This window comes from Bactrocera tryoni, chromosome 4 (genome assembly GCF_016617805.1).
Source record: "Bactrocera tryoni isolate S06 chromosome 4, CSIRO_BtryS06_freeze2, whole genome shotgun sequence".
Taxonomy (NCBI): Eukaryota; Metazoa; Arthropoda; class Insecta; order Diptera; family Tephritidae; genus Bactrocera; species Bactrocera tryoni.
Genome location: NC_052502.1, coordinates 57815593 through 57840412, shown reverse-complemented (window position 1 = coordinate 57840412; position 24820 = coordinate 57815593). Strand labels below are relative to the sequence as shown.

Sequence of the window (24820 nt, the reverse complement as noted above, 5' to 3'; positions counted from 1 at the left end):
TTGGGGGCAGAAGCAAAACTCAAAAGACAACAAGCTACCGACTAATGCATTGGAAACGTTTTAGATCTGCGATGTAGACCTACACATACCGAATAATTCATAGTTTTCTTCCCATATTCTGCACACTTTCTGTGACGAATGCGAGCTCTGAACGCTCTTTTTCGACACTTCACCGCATAAAAACGTGGCTGAGGTAGAACATGTTTCAAGATAGATTGAACGGCCTGGCATTGCTTTACACGCATCATGACATTGATGCCAATGCAGAGGAAGTTATCGAAAGATTCTCAAAACATGGCCCACATCGTTTTGTTTTGTGAAATTTTTCTATTCAATACACGAACTGACTACAGTATAATACATTGCAATAAAGTAGCTCACCCGCACCTCTACGATTTATAATGTGCTTAAATAACATAGGTATTTTTACAGACGAAATTTCTTTCGGGAAATATTTTTAATACTATAAAACAATGGTTTTTCTGAAAGTTAAGTGCTTAAAAACTATGGAATATTCTATATGGTTTATGAAGAAATGAATAGTTGAAACACCGACTTTTGGACGCCCATATATCGACAAAGGACTTTGAGCCTATCACAAATTGGTTGAGGCGACAAATACGAGTATCCATTCTCGCCAATTTACTCACTCCGCTCAAGGAATGAATACTCAAAAGTTGTAACCGTAATCATGCCAAAGCTGATCAATGAAGCCAAAATCAGGTAATTTGCTTCAACCATTTCTTAGTCCACAACTCTGGCTATTTGCGTTCGTCAATATGTTTAACCGCACCCATTCTGTTGCAAATGCACTATTGTGAATATTTTCAGTGATTTTTGTGAATAGTTTTTGTTACTGAAAATCATCTACGTATTTATTGGATATTTATCGTTCGCAAAGATAATTTTGCCCATCATCATTTTATATATAGTCTTTATTGGTATTGGGAGCCCAAAACCCCTCATCCAATTTTGGTTCTAAAGTTGTTTTTTTTTTCTTAACTAGATATTTGTATGAAATATCAAGCTTCCAGTACGTTAATATATCTATTTTTTGACCCAAACTAGTTTGCTAATACCAATTTACAGTCATTATGCGACTGTGATATTAGAGGCTAATCTAAGGGTCCATCTCAGTGTGAAATTTTTGAAAAATCGATTTTTTTTGTTGCATTATCGGAAGGCATACACGGCGATAAATATTCTGTCAATTGAAATCGAAATTCAAATTATTACGGTCGCTACAGTGTTTCTTGTAGAAAATAAACAGAGTGGGGAAAATAGCGACTCCAACTTTTAAATGCGTTTTTCTCAGAATGGTGTTTTCAAAACGGTTTCCACTCTCAAAAAAAGTTTTGAAGATATCTAGTTCCAATTTAGAGAGAACATTTTTAACATCATTCGCTTTCGCGCAATAGAAGCTGTTATTTTTTTTGAAAGCTTCCTATTTTTTCTACGAAAAATTGTCACAAAAAAGGGCGAAATTCGATAAAACCTCCGCCATTTTGTCAAATTTCAAAAAAACAAAAAAAAAGCTTCCATAGTGCGATTGTGCGACTTTCATACAACTTAATAATTTTTATTTAAGACCATCATGGGCATCGTACTGGACCTTTTTTCGTATGTGTCATTTCAACAATTTATTTAACTATTACACACCCAATTAATAAACATAAAAATCACTTTGTATTTGTAATGAATGTATTTATTTCTTCTTCTTCTTCTTAATTGGCGTAGACACCGCTTACGCGATTATAGCCGAGTTAACAATAGCGCGCCAGTCGTTTCTTCTTTTCGCTACGTGGCGCCAGTTGGATATTCCAAGCGAAGCCTGGTCCTTCTCCACTTGGTCCTTCCAACGGAGTGGACATCTTCCTCTTCCTCTGCCTCCCCCGGCGGGTACTGCGTCGAATACTTTCAGAGCTGGAGTGTTTTCATCCATCCGGACAACATGGCCTAGCCAGCGTAGCCGCTGCCTTTTAGTTCGCTGAACTATGTCAATGTCGTCGTATATCTCGTACAGCTCATCGTTCCATCGAATGCGATATTCGCCGTGGCCAATATGCAAAGGACCATAAATCTTTCGCAGAATTTTTCTCTCGAAAAATCGAAATAATTCGCACACCCTCTTAGCACATCAGTCCGAAAATTTTCCTTCAGATTTGTTGAGTAGTGTAATTACACACTGAGCAGAGGAAAAACCCTTCGGAGATCTTATAAAATATATATATAACTGATCAGCGTTACCTGCTGAATTTATTTAGATATACCCGTTAGTCCGTCTGTATATACGCGACTAGTCTCTCCGTTTTTGAGTTATCGATCTAAAATTATTCACAAGTCCTTTTCTCTCCAAGGACGATCGGAATTGCAATTATAAAAAACTGCTTCATCTTTACGAAAATTGGCATAGGCAATTGTCTAAAGCTATTGCGCATCCTCCAAAGAAATTGTTCAGATCGACTTACTGTAGCAGATAGTTGACAGCGTGAAGGCCTGAGTCAATTTAGCTTTGTCCGCATGTCTTGTTTGGCCGTCTGTACGCCTGCTTGTCAGTATATAAGCGAACTAGTCCCCCACCTTTTTAGCTATCGATCTGAAATTTTACAAATGTGCGTTTTTCTCCAAGAAGCTGCTCAATTGACGGAACCGCTGCTATCGAACCACTTGCGCTATAGCATATACATAGCTTCCATTCAAACTGAACAATCGGAATAATGTATTGTGTGGAAATGTTTTTTGTTTAACGAGATATCTTCGAGATATTTGAAATATGTTATTGTCTAAAGTAATAATGTGATCTCGAAAGAAATTGTTCAGATCGGATCACTATGGCATATAACTGTCATACAATCGACCGATTAAAATCTGGTGAGTTCTGGTGCTACCATAATTAGCGTTTTTCTTGTTCTTTTTAATTTGTTTTCACTTCTTTCTAATTTTAACATAAACATTTTTTAGTTTCCTACATTGCGCTAAGATGATAGATATTTCTGCTGGCACAAAAATACCAAACACAATTAATATATAAAGTTCAAGTGACACCTGAAAATAGAGTGAAATAACCTTCTATTTACTCTTACAAGACTATTGCTATAACAACATATCAGTGAGCAAGTGACTCAATTAAAATCGAAAAATAAGATTGCTGCACGAAACAGCGAAATTCATTTGCTTTAAATTCTGAAATCTTGAAAATCTGAAATTAAGCCTTATCTAGATAATGGATTGTAAAAATCTAGTGAACCTAAACACACACATATGCGTTTTGGCACTCACCTTGTGTCCTGGCGCATAGCAAGAGGCAAAAGTAGGACAGCAACTCCGTCAGCTTCATTTTTCATTCGTATGTGGTGTATTGCGCTGCAACGTATACACGAATGCGTGTATGTGTTTATGTGAAAATTGTTAAATACTCAAATGCGATTGTGCAGCTGCTTGATTGTTCTCAATGTTTTGCTATTTTGCTCCGGCCGCTTGCTGTGCTGTGGTTATTGTTCTTGTAATTACTGTTGCTGTTACTGCTATTATTTTCAAGCGACTGCTCTAAGCCGCAACTACTGCTGGCTTGTCAAGTGTTGCATTCCACGAAAAGTCCCATTTGCAGAAACTATTTTTAAGCTTTTTACTTTCACACAGCTTTTCATGGCCGTGGTTGCAATTTTTGCCTATCTCTACACCGACTGAAATTTATTTGATTTTATTTTTGTTTACCGTCGGCACTTCATGCATACATACATTATGTAGGTATGTGTGTAAAACCATATTTCGAAAGTTTTCCTTTATTGCGCACACAAAGTTGTTTCAATGCCACTGCAAATAATTGAAATTTTATATTTTAATTACATATCTATACATACTGATACATATATATCTATATGAATATGATACTCGTATGTGCATGTGCATGTGTTGGCAAAAAATTCGTAAAATTTAATAAATGAAGCAGACAATAGTCTGCGTTTCCTAGAAGTTCGTTAGTTCAATGCATGAAACATTTTGAATTCTTACCGCAATTTAAATAAATATCAATGGAAAATCAAATAAAACCAGTAAGAAATTAGGTTAAGGAATTATTAAGTCAATCTTTTCTCCATTTATTTCTTTTAATGGAAGCCACTTTTGCTTCGAAAATATTTTAAAGTGTTGCCAGCTTATGGCAATTTTTTTTTTGTCAGATTTGATATCACCTTCATTGCACATGGTCGAGTATATAAAATACGATATTGAGTCACATTTTATTAAAATTTTATTTTTTCTGTGCAATCCAACCGCAATACTTCTACACGAATTTCGCAATATGCCAGTGTAGTTGTGTAAAATATAGAACAATTTAAAAAAATATTTTACTTTGAACTTCTGTTTTCAAACCAATAATAGCACATACATAAGTTATAAGTGTGTATTAGTTATTGTGCAGAAGTATTTACTTATAGACTTACTTTAAAAGCACTTTAAGCTTATTTAATAAAATATTGTAAAGAAAAGTAGCGAATGTAGAAAAATTCAAGAGTATAAAGGAGAAATATTCATCATCGGCGTATAGTAGGTGGTACTCTATAAGATGCTCTTGATCACAATATTTATTTTTGTGTCTTCAAAGTAATCCCCACCAGAAGTAATCCATATACTTATGCTGACGCTTTTTCCAGTCCTTGAAAGCACTTTTTGGGATGGTCTTCAGCTCCTTCAGCGAAATTTGTTTTATCTATTCGATAGACTACAAATAGGTTTCACGGAGTGGCAATATCAGTTTCGGGAACAAGAAAAAATCACACGGAGCCAAATCTGGTGAATATGGTGGTAGATCGATGGTATTCATTGCATTTTTGCTTTTATATTTGGTCTCTATTTGAAAAGAAACTGTGTTCTACCAGTGTGTCAGCATCGTATTGTGCATTGTGTAGGTCGTTACAATTACCAGAAAAAAGCCAAGTTTACTACTATGATCGAAAAACAAGACTTTGTTCGAAATTTTTAAATTTTTAATTTATTCACCAATTTCCATGTCGTACTCTTCAAAGTAAATTACCTTGTCCCCAATATATTTGTGCCTACATTTTTTCCAATCTTCAAAACAGCTGTTAAAGTCAATTTCCGGAATAGCCTTCAATACTCGCAGTGATTCACGTTTAATATCTTCACTTGACTTAAAAAGTTTTCCACGGAGCAGTCGTTTGTATTTGCTGAATAGTCACACGGAGCTAAATCGGGCGAATACGATGATTGAAGCGAAAAATCACGAAAAATTAATGTAATATGCAACTGTGCATTGTCGTGGTGCAAAAACCAAGAGTTATCGTCCCAAAATTCCGGCCTCTTTTTATAAATAGCTTCGAGCAAACGTCGCATAACACTCAAATGATAGTCCTCGTTGACAGTTTAGTCGGTCGGAAGGAATTCGTAGTGGACCACACCTCGATAATCGAAGAAAATTTGACCTGATTTTGGCTCCAGCTTACCTTCGCTATTCGGCCGATTGATCGTGTGTTTCCGGATCCTAAGCACAGACCCAAGACTTATCACCAATAATAATATGTTTCATGAAATCTTGGGTCGCTAACGCGGCGCTGTTTTTAAAAGATTGAGTGATGTTGGAAATAATCGTGCGTTCACTTTCCTAAGGTCTAAATTATCTTTCAAAATGGTTATAACTGATCCTTCCGATATTTAAAAGATGCCAGTAAGATCTCTGATTTATTTTGTTGGCGTGTTGATCATCAGTTGATGTTGACGGCCGTCCTGAACCCTCCCACATTCTGAACGTTTCAGCACTAGAAGTTTCATTTCGTACGTAATATTTGATGGAATTTCTTTGTTGAATAATTTCACTCATCGCAAAAATCGCCGAATGCACTTAATGAACTTCAGAAAAACAAGCGTATACTAAACAGTAATGATTGTTTCGATGTGACATTGGGCACAGATATCACTGACAGTCAAAGCAACCTAGAAAAAATATTTCGACGAATATGTTTTCGCGCAAAATTTAAGTTAAAGAGTCTTACTATTTTATGCCCACTGCAGAACACCACAAATATCGATAAATAAGTGAGTCATTTGAATGAAATTGAGAAATCATGTGTTTCTACAGTGTATCCTTGTGCCTTAAATGGCTGAATTTCGATGAAATCTTGGCTAGCCCCATATACCTAATATTAAGATATTCAAATATACAACTGCATTTACTATTTACGTAATGATGATTGTATGTGAGGCACGTTATTGAAACTCATTTAGCAAATTTCACTGTTAACATTATGTGATAATGCTAAAAACAGATAATATCTGGTCAGTACTACCCCTATCTCCGATATTCCTAACATAAGATTTTCAAACTTCCGCTTCGCTTTATACCTAAATATAAGTGAATATGTAAGATTTAGCAAAATGTAATTTCTAGACTAGAATACCCGCCTTTCCTCGTAATCTGAAAATAAGTCGTTTGTTCAAAATATTTAATCAGTTTTTTCCTATGACCTTTGTTGATTTGCATTTAAATAATTGCTGCTATTCCTGATTAAAATTTACCTTGAAACGAAGGGTCAAGCGTGGGTCTTTAATGTAATGAGAATTCAAAGGTCATATGTATATGAGAGACGAAAATAAAACAAACTGCAATTTCTGCAACGCATTAGTTGAGGAGAAGTTGGCCGCCAGCAAATGTTACGACATTACTGTTGCATTAATCAATGGCGAAGGTCAACTGCCACCTACAAGGAATCTAAGTGCTTGAATAACTAAAACCGTTAGTCAGCACGGCAAAACAGTGTAGCAATTTGTCTTGCATTTGGCGGCATTCTTAATGGCTGACGCAGCGCAAGGTGTTGCACGAATACATTTGCATATCTATACGGGGGCAAATGGTGCACACAGTAAATTTACTGTTATGCTAAGTAAGGTGCAATAAAGCGGTTGCAAGAAAATGGCAAAATGGCATACCGCGAAAAATGTCACCCATTACTTGACATTTCAAGTAGAATTATATAAAAAAAGAAGAAAAGTAGCAAACAATAAAAATTAGTTCTGGCTAAAATTGGCTACAAAGTGCAGTGGCAATTTATACAAATACACATACAACTGTACATATTTACCTTAGTCTAATTTTATATATGTGTATACTCTGTGTGTGGTAGCACGCAACCCACATGCCACAACGCGGTCACAGTGCTTGCGAGTATGGTGTGTCCGCTCAAATCAAGCGCTGCCATGCTCTAGCCGACGACTTTCAGACATATTCACCTTACTAATTTACATTTTATGTCATGTCATGAACGTAATTGAAATTTCCTACCGCTAAAAAGGCAACAATGGGGAGTGAAGTGCTATACCACCGGCGACGGTGAGTGGAAATGCGCTGCTGGCGTGTTGACTCAGCGCATACATGCACAGCGGCGTATGTATGTTTATGTGCCATAGTTTATGCATATGTAAGTGTGTTTGTGTAGAAAACTCCTGCCTGCATTTGGTTGCATTTGCCTTTTTGCAGTCTGTCTCCCCCTCGCGTTGCACTGTGGCTAATTACAAACAGCGAAAACAATTCATTTTCATGTTCCCTTTCGCCACTCTGCGGCTCCACCAGCATTTTACTCGCCTCGCTGCATTCTATTTGCTGCACTTTTCTTTCTTTCTTTCTTATATTCATACCTTTTTTGTTTGCTGACGTTCATATTCTATTTCTGTTGCAATGGCGTCATTATTATTTAGCCTCTCTGCTTCTCCCCCTGCCTGTAAGTATAATTTTTGCTTTTTGCATAGAACGTCTGTGGCGCTGTTGGCGTAAAAGGTGGAGCAGCAAGGCAGAAAGAACAAAAAGTCAGAAATGAAAGTTGCAACTTTATTGTTATTACTAAGTGTTCGTTTATGTTGATTGTACGCATACATATATGAATATACTTAAGTCAAGTGTGTAGAAGAAAGGAAAACTTTTTGTTGGCGCTCCCACAAAACTAATTTTTACTACAATTTCAAATGCTGAACTAAATAAATTCATCTGACATATTTGATGAAATGCGTACCCATGCACATATAAGATTATAAAAAAAATAGTATAAAGTAGATTTTAATAAAAATTTGAAGAAAAACTTCAATATTATTAGATATTTTTAAAGATTTTAAAACATCGTGAGGATTTTAGATAGTGTATGTTATTAAATTAAATTTTTTTTTTGCTGATGAGGAGGTGGAAAATTGCTTCCGCAACTTCATAGCTGTCGTCCCATTTAAGGAACCGCGTTTGCATTACTTCAGGGTATCGTTCCATTTTTCTCATTGAAAGATTTACATACGCATCCAGGTCCCGTTCCTTTCGGCGTAGCGAAATTGCTGCGTATTTCTGGATTATCCGCCAATTCTTTTCGCTCTCCAGCATGACAACTATTAAATTGTCCACATTTATTGGGCAAACCAGGTCTTCTACGGTGGTGCGTTCCGCCATTTTGTGTCGTTTTCTGTCGCGTCGTTATATAGGCATGATGACTCTTCGACTTTACCCATTCCATGAAGGTAAGTTCTGAAATTTCCATATCGGGATAGCAGCTCTATTTTGTAGAAGTCGACTTCTCAAATTTGCAACTTGTCCATAAGTTTAAATCTCTTATGAGTCTGCCCATCCATTTGGCACGACTCTCATTCCCTCATCTTCGTTTCTGTGCGGTTATCGTGTATTTCTTTATTTGGTCAATTGCTTTTATTTTTTTCATCAGCTTTCTTTAACAACCACAGTATTTTTCTTTCGTTAGCTAGAAGGTCAATAGAACATTACCACTAAAGACTATTTTTTTTTCTTAAAAATTTTATAATGCAATAAAAAAACATTATAAATTGGAAAACTCATATTTTTGCAGGAATATTACTGCCCTACAAATTTGGTCTTTTAATATGTTTTTTTTTGTTTGCCACACCCCAATATATGTACTACATATAAACCTACAAACTTGCAGCAGGTTTAATAATTTTCGAAAAAAATGTGATAAATATGTAAAGTAGAAAGATTTGCGCGATTAAGTTAATATATGTATAGTCTTATTATAGTACTCCCACCACCAACAATATACACTTCTCTCTTCATTCTTTCTTTTCCTGTCTTACTTATTCTCTCATATGTCTTTTTCTCATTCATAATTTCCATACTTGCTAATTGATCTTTCCTTACATTACATTCTCTCTCCTTCTCTTAAATAATAATAACAACAACAATAAACATTTGCACTCATTAGTTTTAAGCTCGCATATATTATGTTAACTTCCTTGCTGTAAGGATTGGAAATTGAATTTAATTAAAAAAGTTACACTCGAAAAGAACGGAGTTGACAATATATTTAAAATTTTTCCGATATTTTTTATAATGTCGTCTCCTCCATATTGTATAATATTAAAAACGAAATATGATGATCATTGAATAATTTTATCTACCACTGTATGCTAATGTGATACTGAGTTACGTAAACATTTATTTTCAGTCATGACGTTAACCCCAGTTGTATCGACAAAAATTTTGTTAAAACAGCTGCATTTCTATATACCTGTCAAGCATATTAAGCGTATAAAAAATATTAACTGTGTTAAAATATCATTTTGTTTTGAAGGCTATATTTGTTATGCCAATTATTATACTTCAAGTCGGTTAGTTGAATTTTTGAAGTCATGGCGTGTAGACCTAACACTTTTCAAAGAAGCTGATGACTTAAAACAAATACGGTATTCTAGTTTACAATGCAGTTGATGCAAATAATATCAGCAATGATGTTATTCGTAATATTTGTTTTACAAATAGCGCACTCTACTGGCTCGATATTTCAAACTCGACCAAGAAACCGCACATCATCGGGGAATTTAAGCGGAATAGCAATACCAATCTTGGCAACTAAAACATTGAAATGATCAAGCATCCATTTTTTTACTAAGCATATGTGATCTTTAAAATGAAGCAAATCTTGTTTTAAAATATAATGTACATATCTTCTTATGAAGAACCCTTATAGCTAATATTTAATAAAACATATAGACATACTTATATAATTTATGAAAATAATAAAGTTCAGCAAAATTCACGTAAATTGTGATCAGTATAAAAAAGAGAATTTAAAATATATGAAAATGCTTTAACATTTGAATAGACGTGGGCAAAAAATGGTAACACTTTTTAACTTAAATTTTGCGCGAAAACCTAAATGGGGTCGAAATATATTTTTTCTTGGTTAGTATGACTATCAGTGACATCTGTGCCAAATGTCACATCAAAATAATAATTGGTATTTAGTATACGCTTGTTTTTCGGAAGTATATAAACTTCGATTTTTACGCTAAGTGAAATTATTCAACAAAGAAGTTCCACTAAATTTTGTGTGCGGAATCAAATTTTTGTTCAGAATATTGTAAAAGGCCTTCGACTATAATTGTTTGTTGCTATCAAGTGCTTTTGATTGGTACAAATTATTCAAAGAGGATCGAGAACGCGTTGATGACGATCCACGTCCAGGAAGGCCATCAACATAAACTGATAATTAACACGTCAATAACATATAAGAAATTGAGCTTGAGAATCAAGGATGAATAGTCAGAGATCTTACTGACATCGTTGGAATATAAAAAAGTATCATTGAAAATCAAGTTGAAAGATCATTTGGGCCTAAGAAAAGTTAAAGTACATTGGTTCCAAACTCACTACATTTTTTCGAAAAACAACATCGCGCTAACGCCAGTGAAACAACGCTTTGCGACTACCAGGATGTCATTAAACGTATGGGTCTTGGATCTTTGTTTAAGACCCGGAAACAGGTCGATCTATCGGCCAAATGTGAGCCGAAGGCGGTTATCGAGGTTTGGTGCACTCCGACTGCCTTTCGACCGACCAAACTGTCAATAAGGAATACTATTTGAGCTATTCATAAAAGAGGCCGAAATTATTAGCCGCCAGCTTTTGGTTTTTGCACCGTCGCATACGGCATTGATTCTTCAAGAGTTTTTCGTCAACCACCGTATTAGCTTATTTTAGCTCAGACAGTTTTACAAAAATACGAAAGACACTTCAATTGAATGTAAATATAAATTATTAAAGACATACAAAATTATCATTAATATACCTGAATTTTGTCTCATAATTTTTACAATTTTCACTCCTCAATTTTATTTAATTTAACTTTCTTTAATGATGCATAAGACTATTATTCCCACAGAATGCACAAATATATCAGACCGCAGACGGCAGCGTAAATAACAATCGCATGATAAAGTGATAATCGAGATTTCATTATCAGTCATTTACATATTTTTCAAAAATCGTATTTGTGTAAAGTTTTATTCCGCTATCATCATTGGTTCCTAATGTGTATATTATAAAGAGAAGGCATCAGATGGAATTCAAAATAGCGTTATATTGGAAAAAGGCGTGGTTATTAACCGATTTCACCCATATTTCGTACCTGTCATCAGGGTGTTAAGAAAATATTATATGCCGAATTTCATTGAAATCGGTCTAGTAGTTCCTGAGATATGGTTTTTGGTCCATAAGTGGGCGACGCCACGCCCATTTTCAATTTTTATAAAAAGTTTGGATGCAGCTTCCTTCTGCCATTTTTCCCGTAAAATTTAGTGTTTCTGACGTTTTTTGTTTGTCGGTTAACGCACTTTTAGTGATTTTCAACATAACCTTTGTATGGGAGGTGGGCGTGGTTATAATCCAATTTCTTCCATTTTTGAACTGTATATGGAGATGCCTGAAGAAAACGACTTTGTAGAGTTTGGTTGACATAGCTATAGTAGTTTTCGAGATATGTACAAAAAACTTAGTTGGGGGCGGGGCCACACTTACTTTTCCTAAAACATTATGCGTCGAAATATGCCCCTCCCTAATGCGATCCTTTGTGTCAAATTTCACTTTAATATCTTTATTTATGGCTTAGTTATGACACTTTATAGGTTTTCGGTTTCCGCCATTTTGTGGGCGTGGCAGTTAGCCGATTTTGCCCATCTTCGAACTTAACCTTCTTATGGAACCAAGGAATACGTGTATCAAGTTTCATCATGATATCTCAATTTTTACTCAAGTTACAGCTTGCACGGACGGACGGACGGACAGACGGACGGACAGACGGAAGGACAGACGGACGGACGGACAGACAGACATCCGGATTTCAACTCTACTCGTCACCCTGATCACTTTGGTATATATAACCCTATATCTGACTCTTTTAGTTTTAGGACTTACAAACAACCGTTATGTGAACAAAACTATAATACTCTCCTTAGCAACTTTGTTGCGAGAGTATAAAAACGAGATAAATAAAATAGCTTTCGACTGAGCAACTAGTAAGTGCTTGTTAAGAGCCTTATTATATTTAGTGTGAATAAACTACAGAAATTTTAAGAGAATATTTAAGAGTTTTCATGTACACACTTGCCACAAATATTTTCCGATAACTTAAGTGTTATAAATTGCCAAAAATTGTGAGATTACCCAAAAGTGGCTTTGGAAAACAGCGGATGAAAGTTTTGCCACTCGCCTTATGGCCTAGACCTTGCCCTTTTTGATCTTGCTCTATTTTAGTTGTTGAACGCCCTCATAGGAATACGGTACACATCAGAACTCGATACAGCTTGATTCATTCTTGCCACCAAGTCAATTAAACCCTTTTAATGGAAATTACAAATTGCCAGAATCTGCTTCAAGTAGGCAATAGTTAGAATAATACTATAGTAAATATTAAAAATAAATATAAAATACATCACGAGTACAGTCACAGACCCAATTTTTTTTTTATATTTTTGCATTAAATTAATGCTTTTATCTAACATAGTTAAAATAATCCGATTAAGGTGAAGTATACTGCTGTTCCTATTGGTGAAAAATTGAGAGTCGACTTTTTACAAGACTTTCTTAAGCCGAATTCGTCACCAACAGAATCATTCGTCATAGTCAAGAATAGACAAAAACCACTTGATGTAAGGCCCAAACTATAAGCTCGATGCGTAAATACCGCCCAACAAAGCTGTCGTAGTTGTGTAGTAGTCACTATCTTTGTGTGGCCTGGCGCTTAATAGAAACATTGCTCTCCTATTGCCCAAAGCAGATCGCTTCTGAGCGATTTCTTATTTCAGACGGTTCAGTTTTTGAAAGTTCAGATCCGAACTAAACATTTGCCTTTAGAGGAGCAACTCATAGTACATGAGTTCTGACCGCCAAACTACAATTAGATCGTTACCGTTTTCTCAAATTTGTTCGAAATGGGCTCATATCGGCCAAGTGGCCATCTTTTACGCCAATTTCCGATGACCCGGTGCAGCTTTGCGCCTTGCTGATTGATTAGAATAGTCAAAGGGTGTTAAATCGTATGACCTTGATACGCATTTGATTAGGTCATTTCTGGAAATTAACTACCTTGATACGCATTTGATTAGGTCATTTCTGGAAATTAACTAGTTTTCAAGTGAAACTTGAGGCCGCGCACCATCTTGTTGGAAATATAAATTGTTGGCGTGGATTTCATCAGATTTCGGGGAAAAAGTTGGTCAACATCGTGTTCTGAAGCTCGCTATTGATGGTAGCGGCAATTTTTGCCTCTGCTCGAAAGAAATAATTGATTGATTGATGCCGCCATACTGCACTTCGCGTGTTTACCCCCCCACACGAGGATTTGACTAACCCCAATAGCGACAGTTTTGTTTGTTTACTAAGCCATAAAGTCAAAAATGGGTCTTATCTGAGAGCATGATTTTTCGATGAAAACACAGAATACTCGTTAGGGTGGGTCGATTCCGGACTTTTTTCGATTCGGGATTTCTAATAGTGCGGAAAGGTTGCCTTAGTACTTCCTAATTCCAATGCAACTTTTTGTATTGAGATCGGATTGCATCTTCAACCCCAACTCCGGCCTTGAAATTTCGGAAATTCGCCTAAAATCGTGAAATTGTCTACCTAGCGCCTGAAATACGCATTTCATGGCAAAATGTATAAAACAAAAGTTATTTGTCACGTCATTTGCTACCGAAATGTGATCATGTGATCATGGCCGTAGGACGAACCGTTCCCGAGATACGAGCGAAAAGGCGGCGCGCCACAGCGCAAGGTGAAAATTGTTGCAGCTCTCAGCTAACCTGTATTGGTCACCCAGAACCCACCGCGTGGAAGTGGCTGCTCTTCAGGTTCCTCCCAAGCCCAACCCAACCAACCAACCATATGTCAGGCTTGTTTTAGTCTGAATCTGTGTCAAATTTCTTGATAAAATCAGATTTTGTACTAAACTTTGGCACTTGTTGCCTAGATTTCAGTGTAGAGCGTATAAAGCGATAACGAGATTGGGGGCCAATAACTTTAGAAGATGCCTCAGTCACCAGTTTGACGGTTCTCTCGACTGCCACGGTATGAGAAGGGAATTCACTAAATTTCCATACCTCTGCAGTGTCTCCCGACAGCCCTTTTATGAGTTCTTCGTTAGAAACTGAACAAAGAACTGGTGGAACAGTCAAGGTAATAGTCTTCCAGTTAATCATATCGTAATAATTATTAGCTTAGAAATTCAGCTTTGGCACTTTATTACATCTATCTCTTCCATTTACAGTGTCAGACTCTGCTTCTCTGGCTGCCAGAAGATGGTCAAGGGCCAACTTTCTGACTTCTATCCGTTCGTCAGTCATCATACTAAGGAGAATCACAGCTTCTGATATTTTATAGAGATAAGCTTGGTCTGTGCTAAGTTGGGTCGGATTAATAACCTCAGAAGGTAATTGGCAGGATGGAAAACTTTCAAATTTGACAACAGGCAACTTCTCACAATCAGGGAGCAGTTTACCTATGTCGCCAGAGAATGCATTTGGACTCTTTGAGACACCATCTATGTGTTCGAAAAGAGCACGAAATGGAAGTTCGTTGAAATGTAGAAGACAAACAATCCACTGTAATGGCCTACCTATTCTTTCTTCTAATTTCCGAATGATTCCACCTTTCCAACCTGTGTTCGTGTTGGTGCCGTCAGCACCGACAACTTCTAGATGTTCCACATCAACTGAATTGTCTTGTTAATGTTGCCATATAGCTTGCGTCTCATCCTCAGCTGACCCGGAAGGAGAGGTGACGTGGCCAAAGTAATGACAACCAGGTTCCGTTATAAGAGAAATATGTTCCTCTTTGACAGTGCCGCGGTAGTACTTTTCACCTTCGCTTACTTGTGTAGGTGTATTGTCTTTGCGGCCGTCAAAATACAGCCCACATACAGAGCCAATACTTTCGGTGTTTTGGAGCTTAACTCCAACACTTTTTTTTGCCCGACTAATCTTGCATTTGTCAGTGACAAAGCTAGCCTGATCCTCTGTTATCAAACCTGCTTTTTTGGCATCCAGAAAAGCAGATGAAACAATCAAGGCCGCTGCTCTATCACTTACTCCAAATCTTTGGGCAGCTAAAGCAGTGTGCTCTAATACTAGTGTGTTTTGTTTGGTTTTAGAGGATGGAAGAGAAAATTCATCATCAGCATCGTTTTTGGAAGAATTCATGAGCGACGCACCTACATTGTTGTCGTCTGTATGAGAGTCTGGCTGATCTGAATGGTCACGTGTTCTAGCTGATACTTTTATAGTAAGTGTTGATGTTGAATGACGTCTTGAAAGCTTTTCTTTACGTTCATTTTTCTTTGTAATCTTTTTTGTTTCAGGTAGATCAACACTTCCAATGCGACCAATTCTTCTGGTTCTCTAGTCCAAGAGAAATGGTTGTTCATTGATAGGAACTTTCCCTTCCTTTGGATAAGTGCAAGAAGAAAAATAAATGCATTTACAAGCAGCGATGTCAAATAATTTTCCGGCAGAAGAGACAAAGTTGTCTCTTTTAGAGCTCAAACCTGTTGGGTTCCTTAAAAACATTTGTTTAAGAGTCAGAAAATTGCTTATGGTATGTGGTGAGCATTTGTACAACTCTGGTGTGTGAAACGGAATAGATGACTTTTTGAAAGTATTTTCAACCTTTTTTGCAACTATTTCTGTAACCTCTTTACTCCTAGGTTCATAGTTCTCGCCTCGGGGTCGCCCTATACGAAATCTTTCAAACTGATAATACAAAAGAACATCCTGGTTAGTAGGTAACTAGGACTCAGAGAGATTGTACGGATATATGCCAAACACAGGACATTTCTGTCTAAATTTAAATTTAGATACAGACATTTTGAGTTCTGTGTTCTGTTGAGTGAATATATGTAAGTGATAGCACTCGGCGAAATCAACGACAAGAGTGAAGGAACTCGATGAAAAAATATTTATGTGGAGACCAGTCCGAACGTGTCGTATGGCGCAGGGAAATGAATGTAAGTGATAGAACTCGGCGAAATCACCGACAAGACGTCGGTAGCAAATGACGTGACAAATAACTTTTGTTTTATACATTTTGCCCTGAGATGCGTATTTCAGGCGCTAGGTAGATAATTTCACGATTTTAGGCGAATTTCCGAAATTTCAAGGCCGGAGTTGGGGTTGAAGATGCAATCCGCTCTCAAAACAAAAAGTTGCATTGGAATCAGGAAGTACTAAGGCAACTTTTCCGCACTATTAGAAATCCCGAATCGAAAAAGTCCGGAATCGACCCACCCTAATACTCGTACAGTAGCCACCAGAGTTCGAGAATACACTGTACTGACAAAAATAAACCTTGATTAGATTGGAGTATCAGGATCATGAACACTGTTGAAAATTTCAGCCGCGAAAATTGTCAGAGAAATTTTGTTAGTAGAAAATCTTATATTTAAAAGGTGATCCAAGTAGAGGTATTTTTCCGAATAGCCTTTTTTGACAGATCACGCGTGAGACATGTCAAGCTGTCATGGTATTTTTGTTCAGTCCGAAAAAGTCCGTAGAAAGTCGATTCGGCGCCAATCGCAGCAATTTTTCCCAACGATTAGGTTCATTTCTGGCTCAGTGGGTATGTAAATAAGCAAAACTGCCGGATTTAGGGCAAAAAGCAAACTGAAGAGATTTGGTGTTGCTTGTAAGCCAGTGGAATGATCGGTTCATATTTCTTCAAAAATTATACCATCGCGCTATTCCCCTTTAAATTTGAAGTTTCTGTATTTTTTCTTTAAGAAAGTGGTGAATTTCGAAATAGATCACCCTTCATAACACTATCTAGTGTAACCCGATGGCTAAAGCCATCTATGAAAAAATATTGTTTTATTTTTACTAGACCTTATATACATTTTATATATGCATGTTAATAAGTAACATATTTATTGTTAACGGTAAAATTGTTCCTGCTGTCATATGAGTAACACTAAATTGCGGCCTCAAAGGGGCATATAAAGGTCTAAACGTGAAATTATTTGGCAACAATTGCAGCTGCCTTGCCATTAAATTGATTTCTTTATGTTTTTCATGTATTTTAGTGTTACTTTTATTGCGGGCTTTCTTTGCCTACCACATTTTATGATGACATTTTAATATCCGCTCCGTAGACACATACTTACGCACACACACATACCACAATATGCACACTAAAATAAAGTTGTATACATATGGTAACGACATTTTAAATAAATACCGAACCAATGTGTTTCATGAACTGTTCTTCAGCGCAATATAGCGGTACGAAAAAGTAATGTGCTGCAAATATTTGCGCTGTATCTGAGACGTGGTTGACTAGAATTAATAGACTCAAAAGCTAAAACTCTAACTGGTATTTTTTTCGTTGCCCAGTCCAGGTATATTTGCGCACTCGCTCACTTTACCGTTGCGGCCGCGTAAGCAAATAGAGAGCACGAGTGCTATGCGCGAAAAACACAGCAACATAGACGACAAAAATGTGGCATGTAAAATATATTTGTATGTGGCAATGCGTAATGAAAGAAATGTGTGTGTTTGTGTTTGTCGTACACTGGACTTTCCGTTGTTTATTTGGCAGGCCAGCGGCCGTCGTTTCAATATTTTACCCTCCTGCATTTCCACCGGCACATAGCTGTCACTTTTTTCACCCTTCGAGGCTGAGCAGATATATCTGTGTGTACTCCATTATACACTCGCTGTCACATGGGATTGAGTAAGCGTAAATGTAGGTGGCCCATTCATATTTCCACGCTCTTGCACAAAAATGATGAATTCGTTATAACCACAAGCAACTTTTTCTGTCGGCAACCACACCATGCAGATTTACTGTCTAACTATCCGACTGTCTGTCTATGCGCCCCCATCGTCTACACGTATAGCATTATAGGTATGTGGGTGTGTACAATGGGTCACGCGCCTTTGCCCTGAAATGAATATTAAATTGTCCTCCCATTTTTCTCACCATTCAGTTTACCATTCATCCGTTTGCTTTTCAGCCGTTTCTGTCGATCAGTGATTAATTGCTTTTTTCCGCTTCGCATTATTTGAATGAAGTTGTGTATATATGTACATATTTATATGTACCTCCATATAGGCAAATAAGCGCAATAACACGAATACCTGCGTAAAAATCCACACTTGCCATGGTGTTTACAAAACAATGGCACTTGTCAGTATTATTTTTGTAATTATTCAATCTTTTCATTGAATTTATTTACCTTTCGCATTGTGTTGTTGTTGTTGCTGGATAATATGGCATTTTTTATGCTGACTAAAGTGCAAATTATGTTGTTATTTTTAGCACTCAACAATAAATGTTTTTATATCACTAGCATCAGTTATTTTGAATGCCATTTCCTTATTTAAACCCATCAGCTTTAGTTGTTGCATAATGGATATATATGTAGTGGAATTTATGCATGTGCAATAAATTGCAATTTTTCCAAATATCAAATATTTAAAAAATTTATGAAAATAACTGAAGTGGTTTAAGCTATAGACATTGTGGTTCCTAATAAAAGTTTGTATACCATACACTCTCTATATTCATTTCATCACAATTTAATGTATCGAAATTAAAAATAGTTTTAATACGAAAGTTAGAACAAATTGAACTGCATTAACTTAAGTCGTCTGAAGCTATTTTTCCATATATACATATTTCCATGTTAACGTAAAAATCAACCAAAGCACGTGCGGGATAGGATAGATACCGAGAGCTGAAGAGGGAAGCGAGACGCATTTGCAGACAAAAAAATAGAGAGCCGACAAACTTGCCGATAGAAGTAATGCTCGAAAATTTAACGAAAAGGTGCGGCGCCTAGCAAAAGGTTTCAAGCCCGGAGCATACCCTTGTAGAACCCCCAGAAGTGATGTAGTGACTTATGTTCAGAGCATACTGAAACTATGGATGGAACACTTCTCCAGCCTGTTGAATGCTAGTGCAAGCATAACATCCATAATCTACGCCAACTACCGTGGGATAAGCCTCTTCAACAAAGCATATAAGGTTTTATCGAACGTTTTGTATGAAAGATTAAAGCCCACCGTCAACAAACTGATTGGACATTATCAGTGTGGCTTTAGGCCGTGAAAATTAGCAAATTACCAGATATTCACCATGCGCCAAATCAAGGAAAATACTCTTGAAAAGAGGACCGACGCACAGTGGCATTTCGGCGGAAAAAATAGGATTTTTCCACTTTCCAATTTCAAAACTTTAATGATTTTGTTTTGTAAAGAAATATTTGGATAAGAAAAATTCAACAAGGTTTTTTATAAAAAGTAAAATTTTATAGTTAAAAAAACTAACAGAAGTCGACGGAAAGTTATTCAATAAAATCAGATTAAACTTATTGTCCAAATAAAGAATTTTTTTTGTGTGTAAGTTTATAGCTATGGCTTTTCTTTTATTTTTTAGTGAAAATATAGCACCTACTTGTTTATAAAAAAAAAATTTATTGAAATTGGCAAAGTAAGCTATGTTTTATAATTTTTAAAAAATTATACTAAAAATATCAACTTTTCATTTTTTGATGGAAAAAAACTTTATGTGCTTTGCCTTGCTTAGCCCTCTTACTATAAAAAAATGAAAGTTCCGAGTCTGTACTTTCAATTAAAAAACAAAAAACAACCGCCAATTATCGTCCCTTTTAGTAACATCGATTTTAATTTCAAAAGTCACTTCCAATATTTCATACAAATGGTCAATAAGACAAAATATGTAGTATACTTTCAGGCTCTCGGGTAATTCCACACCTTCTTCAACTACATTTTGTCGACCAATTTCATTTGAATTTGCAAGGGAAACAAAAGAGAAAGTAATGGAAGTTAACGAAAAAATTAAGTTAGATATTGTTGCATTGAATAGTACAAAAGTTGTTGTAAAGGGCAAGGAAATTAATGTATTACACAAACTCCTTTTTACAATGCTAGATGGTTAAACTGCTCAGATAGTGACACATACTACTGCAGCAGCAGTATGCTACATTTGTGGAGCGAAACCTACTGAAATGAACAACTTAGAGTTAGTTTCCATGAAAACAATTAAACCTGAGGCATGTGAATTGGGAATTTCATCCTTACATGCTAGAATCAAGTTTATGGAATGCATTCTCCATATAGCTTATAATTTACCATTTCAGAAATGGGCTTCAACCTTCCAAAACAAAGAAATTAAAATACAAAATAAATTAAAAATACAAGCGGCCTTTAAAGATAAAATGCGGTTGCGAGTTGATTTTGTTCAACAAGGTACAGGAACTTCTAACGACGGGAACACGTCAAGGCTTTTTTTTTAAACCCACAAATGGTTGCGGATATTACTGGCGTCAATGAAGAACTTATCGATCGATTCAGGATAATTCTTCAAATAATTACATGTGGCGAAAAAATTGATAGTGGCAAATTTAAATTATATACGTCGGACACTGCGAAACTGTTCGTACAAAATTAAAATTGGTTTTATATGCCTGTTACTGTGCACAAAGTACTAATGCATGGTAAGGATATAATGGATGCCGCCGTATTATCAATAGGAATGCTTTCAGAGGAAGCCGAGGAAGCCAGAAACAAAGACTACAGGAAGTATCGATTGATGTTTTCGAGAAAGTGTGATCGAATTTCCACAAATACTGATGTCTTCAACAGACTTCTTATAACTTCGGATCCTTACATAAGTAGTTTCAGGCGTCATTCGAACAAAATTTCCATAGAACTAGATCCCATTATTAAAGATATGGTGCTTGCATAATATTACAAATAAAAACTAACACAATTTTTCGCCTGTTACATATTCAATTAAAACATTGCATATTATATTGGATTTTTATCAAGGAAAAGGTATAAATAACGTCACTTTGCGTTTAAGTTTAATTTTTTTTCATCAGGAGAACTCAATTAAGAAGTGTCCCGAATTTCAAGTCCCTAGGTCCAAAAATAAAAATTTTGGCAATTGCAGTTATATGAGAGGTGGGTGTGGCAGTGGGCGGTTTTCCAAGATTTTTTCAAAATTTCTTAATTTAGTCCAGAGAAGTGTTTCTGCAAAGTTTCATTTTTGTACGACCACTCCTTCTATTTTTTTCCAAGAAATGTATGGAGCGGTGCCACTGTGCGACGTACAGCACCTCTTCATCGATTTCAAAATAGCTTTTGACAGCACGAAAAGCAGCTGCCCTTATGCCGCTATGTCTGAATATGGTATCCCATAAAAACTAATACGGCTGTGTAAACTGACGTAGAGCAATACCGAAAGCTCCGTCAGGATCGAAAAGAACCTCTCCGACTAGTTCAATACCAAACAAGGTTTCAGACAAGGTGAATCCCTACGCGACTTCTTTAATCTGCTACTGGAGAAAATAATTCGAGCTGCAGAACTTAATCGAGCAGTTACCATCTTCTACAAGAGTGAACAGCTGCTGGCATACGCCGATAATATTGATATCATTAGCCTTAATAACCGCGCCATTAGTTCTGCTTTCTCCAGACTGGATAAGAAAGCGAAGCAAATGGGTCTGGCAGTGAACGAGGGCAAGACGAAATATCTCCTGTCATAAAACAAACCATCATCGCAATCGCGACTTGTCTCCCGCGTTAAGTTTGACAGTTATAACTTCGAAGCCGTAGATAATTTCGACTATCTTGGAACCCGCAGTAACATCAACAACAACGTCAGCCTCGAAATCTAACGGAGAATTATTCTTGCAAATAGGAGCTACTTCAGATTGAGTAGACAATTAAGAAGTAGAGTCCTCTCTCGGCGAATAAAGAACAAACTCTACAAGTCACTCATCATCCCGTCCTGCTATATGATGAGATGTCTGATGAGTCGGATTTACGAGCTTTCGAGGGAAAGGTATGCGGATGATTTATGTTCCTTTGCGCATTGGCAATAACAAGTACCGCAGTGGAAGGTGCGATGAGCTGTACGAGTTATACGAGTACGACATCATTGACATAGTTCAGTGAATTAAAAGACAGCGGCTACGCAGGCTAGGTCACGTCATCCGAACGGCTTAAAAGTAGAACGAGTATTCGATGCAGTACCCGCCGGGGGAAGCAGAGGAAGAGGAAGACCTCCACTGCGTTGGAAAGACCAGGTGGAGAAGGAACTGGCTTTGCTAGCAGTCTCCACTTGGCGCACATCGCGAAAAGAAGAAACGAATGGCGCGCTGTTGTTAACTCGGCTATAACCGGTATAAGCGGTGTCAACGCCAATAAAGACAAAGAATGACTCTGCTAACTCCAAGTTACTCCGATAAGATGCGAGTGGAAACTCTTAGATTTGACCGAATTGACGATGCAGCTGATGGGATTGTTTCTTGAACACGAACATACAGATACGGAACATACTTGATGGTACGATCTTCTTACGATACTTTGAGATTCCACAAACATATTTACCAATCTGATAACGATCCAAATACTCGGGGGAGTACCGCCAAAGTCCCGTCTGAATGCTCTTTGAACGGAAATGACGAACTGAAAAGCATGGTACCGTTGTACAAACCCTCTTATCGGTATTTGTAGCAGGATTCGTATGCCTCTCTGTATATAGGAAACTATTTGGAAGTAGGGGTATTATTGACCGGATTTTATTGATTTTTGGCATTACTATATATTTTTAACAGAAAACAGTTAAAAAGGCTAAGTTCGGGTGTAACCGAACATTTTGTACCCTTGAAACTGGCCAGTATCAAAGCCAGTGAAATAGCTTCAGAGGCAAAACTTTGTAAATTATATGAAGTCTAAGGCAGGTTGTCGCCGGATTTTTGCGAATTTAGTCAAAGTATAAGATTGCTTTTGAAAGGAAATGAACTCTTCAGCCTTCTTCTAAGTAATATAACTACTCAAATTTTGCTAGTTATACAGTTTAACTAGTTTGACATACAAAAATTAAGAGCATAACCTGTTTTTGTGTTGTGTGTTCGCAACTAGTTATACTAACGTTAGTTTAAACAAAGTTATACGTATATTTCATTGTAGAGATTTTCGATGTGGAAAGTCTAACATTAATACATATCTATTTCTTGGCACAACGGCTGTTAAGAAGTTATAAGACCGTAGGCAACAAACGTATTTTAAACGGGAATAATGTTATTAAAGTTCATTGCTTTTCATGGCGTTAACACATTGCAAACCACTTCAACGAAGCTGCGTCTACACTTTTAATTGTATTGAGGCGCTGAGTTGTGGGTTACCTTTGAGGACGTTAAACTTGGTGAGCGGAAAGGTGTGCATTCATTGTAACGGGAAACTTTCATCTACCGGTATTTTGCACAGTGTGCAGAGTCTATAAAAATGTTCATCATAAAACATATTTGTTTTTTTTCCCACCTAACGTTTACTTATAACCCTTTTATATAATCGAAGTAAATATGTGGTAATTTTTTTACGATTACAAAGCTGGTTAAGAAATTCGAGATATATATATTGAAATCAGACAAAAAAAAATTAAGAAATAAAACCTTCCATTTCTCATAAATTTTAAATTTTATATTACTCAAACTCGCTGAAAGCGTTAGAAATCAAAATTAATTCAGAAATTGGTCAAGTGGACTGCACCATTTTTACGTGAAATGTCCCAGTCCCTAATTTAAGTAAAGTTTGTTGCATAACATTCATCTTTTAGCTTTTCAAAAAAAATATTTATAAAACTGAGTCGATTAAAAAGTATATTAAAACCAAAGTCCTGACAGTTGGCAACTTTCTTTCAAAACTGCGTGAAACAGTTTCTGCATTCCATATACTATAGGTACCTATAACGTATCTACGTACACTATATTTACATAGCGTAACACAACATAATGTTACTTAACATAAAATCAAGTAATACAACATACTATAATATACTACAACAAGTAAGGAAGGGCTAAGTTCGGGTGTCACCGAACATTTTATACTCTCGCATGATAAAGTGATAATCGAGCTTTCATTATACGTCATTTACATATTTTTCAAAAACCGTATTTGTGTAAAGTTTTATTCCGCTATCATCATTGGTTCCTAATGTATATACTCGTATTATACAGAAAAGGCATCAGATGGAATTCAAAATAGCGTTATATTGGAAGAAGGGCGTGGTTGTGAACCGATTTCACCTATATTTCGTACATGTCATCAGGGTGTTAAGAAAACTATTATTATACAAAGGGTCGAATTTCAATTGAAATCGTTATACATCGTTTGAGCGAAACTATCCAAAGAAAGAGGCTGGATTTAGGGGCAGACAACTCTTGGTTTTCGCATCATGATAATGCACTGTATTTTAAACCAATACCGTGCCGCAGCCACCGTACTCGCCTGATTTAGCTTGCTGTGACTTCTGGCAATCAGCAAACGCATACGACCGCTTTCGGAAATTTATTTAATCACTTTTTCTAGGATTGGAAAATACATTAGCACATGTTTTTTAGGGCCAAGGGGGATTAGTTTACGAGGGAATAAATTAAGAACTTCAGAATGATTTACAAAGTCTTACTATTTTTTGCTCGTATATGGGTAATTCCATCGAAAAATTTTA

General features: G+C 36.5%; 1 protein-coding gene across 1 annotated transcript in view; it reads right to left on the bottom strand.

The window, feature by feature from the left end:
* The window catches only part of LOC120775128 (carbonic anhydrase-related protein 10), a 130269-nt gene extending 126486 nt beyond the window's left edge, over window positions 1–3783 (bottom strand). The window contains exon 1 of the mRNA XM_040105152.1: window positions 3280–3783. Within this exon, the coding sequence (XP_039961086.1) occupies window positions 3280–3337 (58 nt within the window). The 5' untranslated portion in view covers window positions 3338–3783. The remainder of the gene's footprint in view (window positions 1–3279) is intronic.
* Between the last annotated feature and the right edge of the window lie 21037 nt (window positions 3784–24820).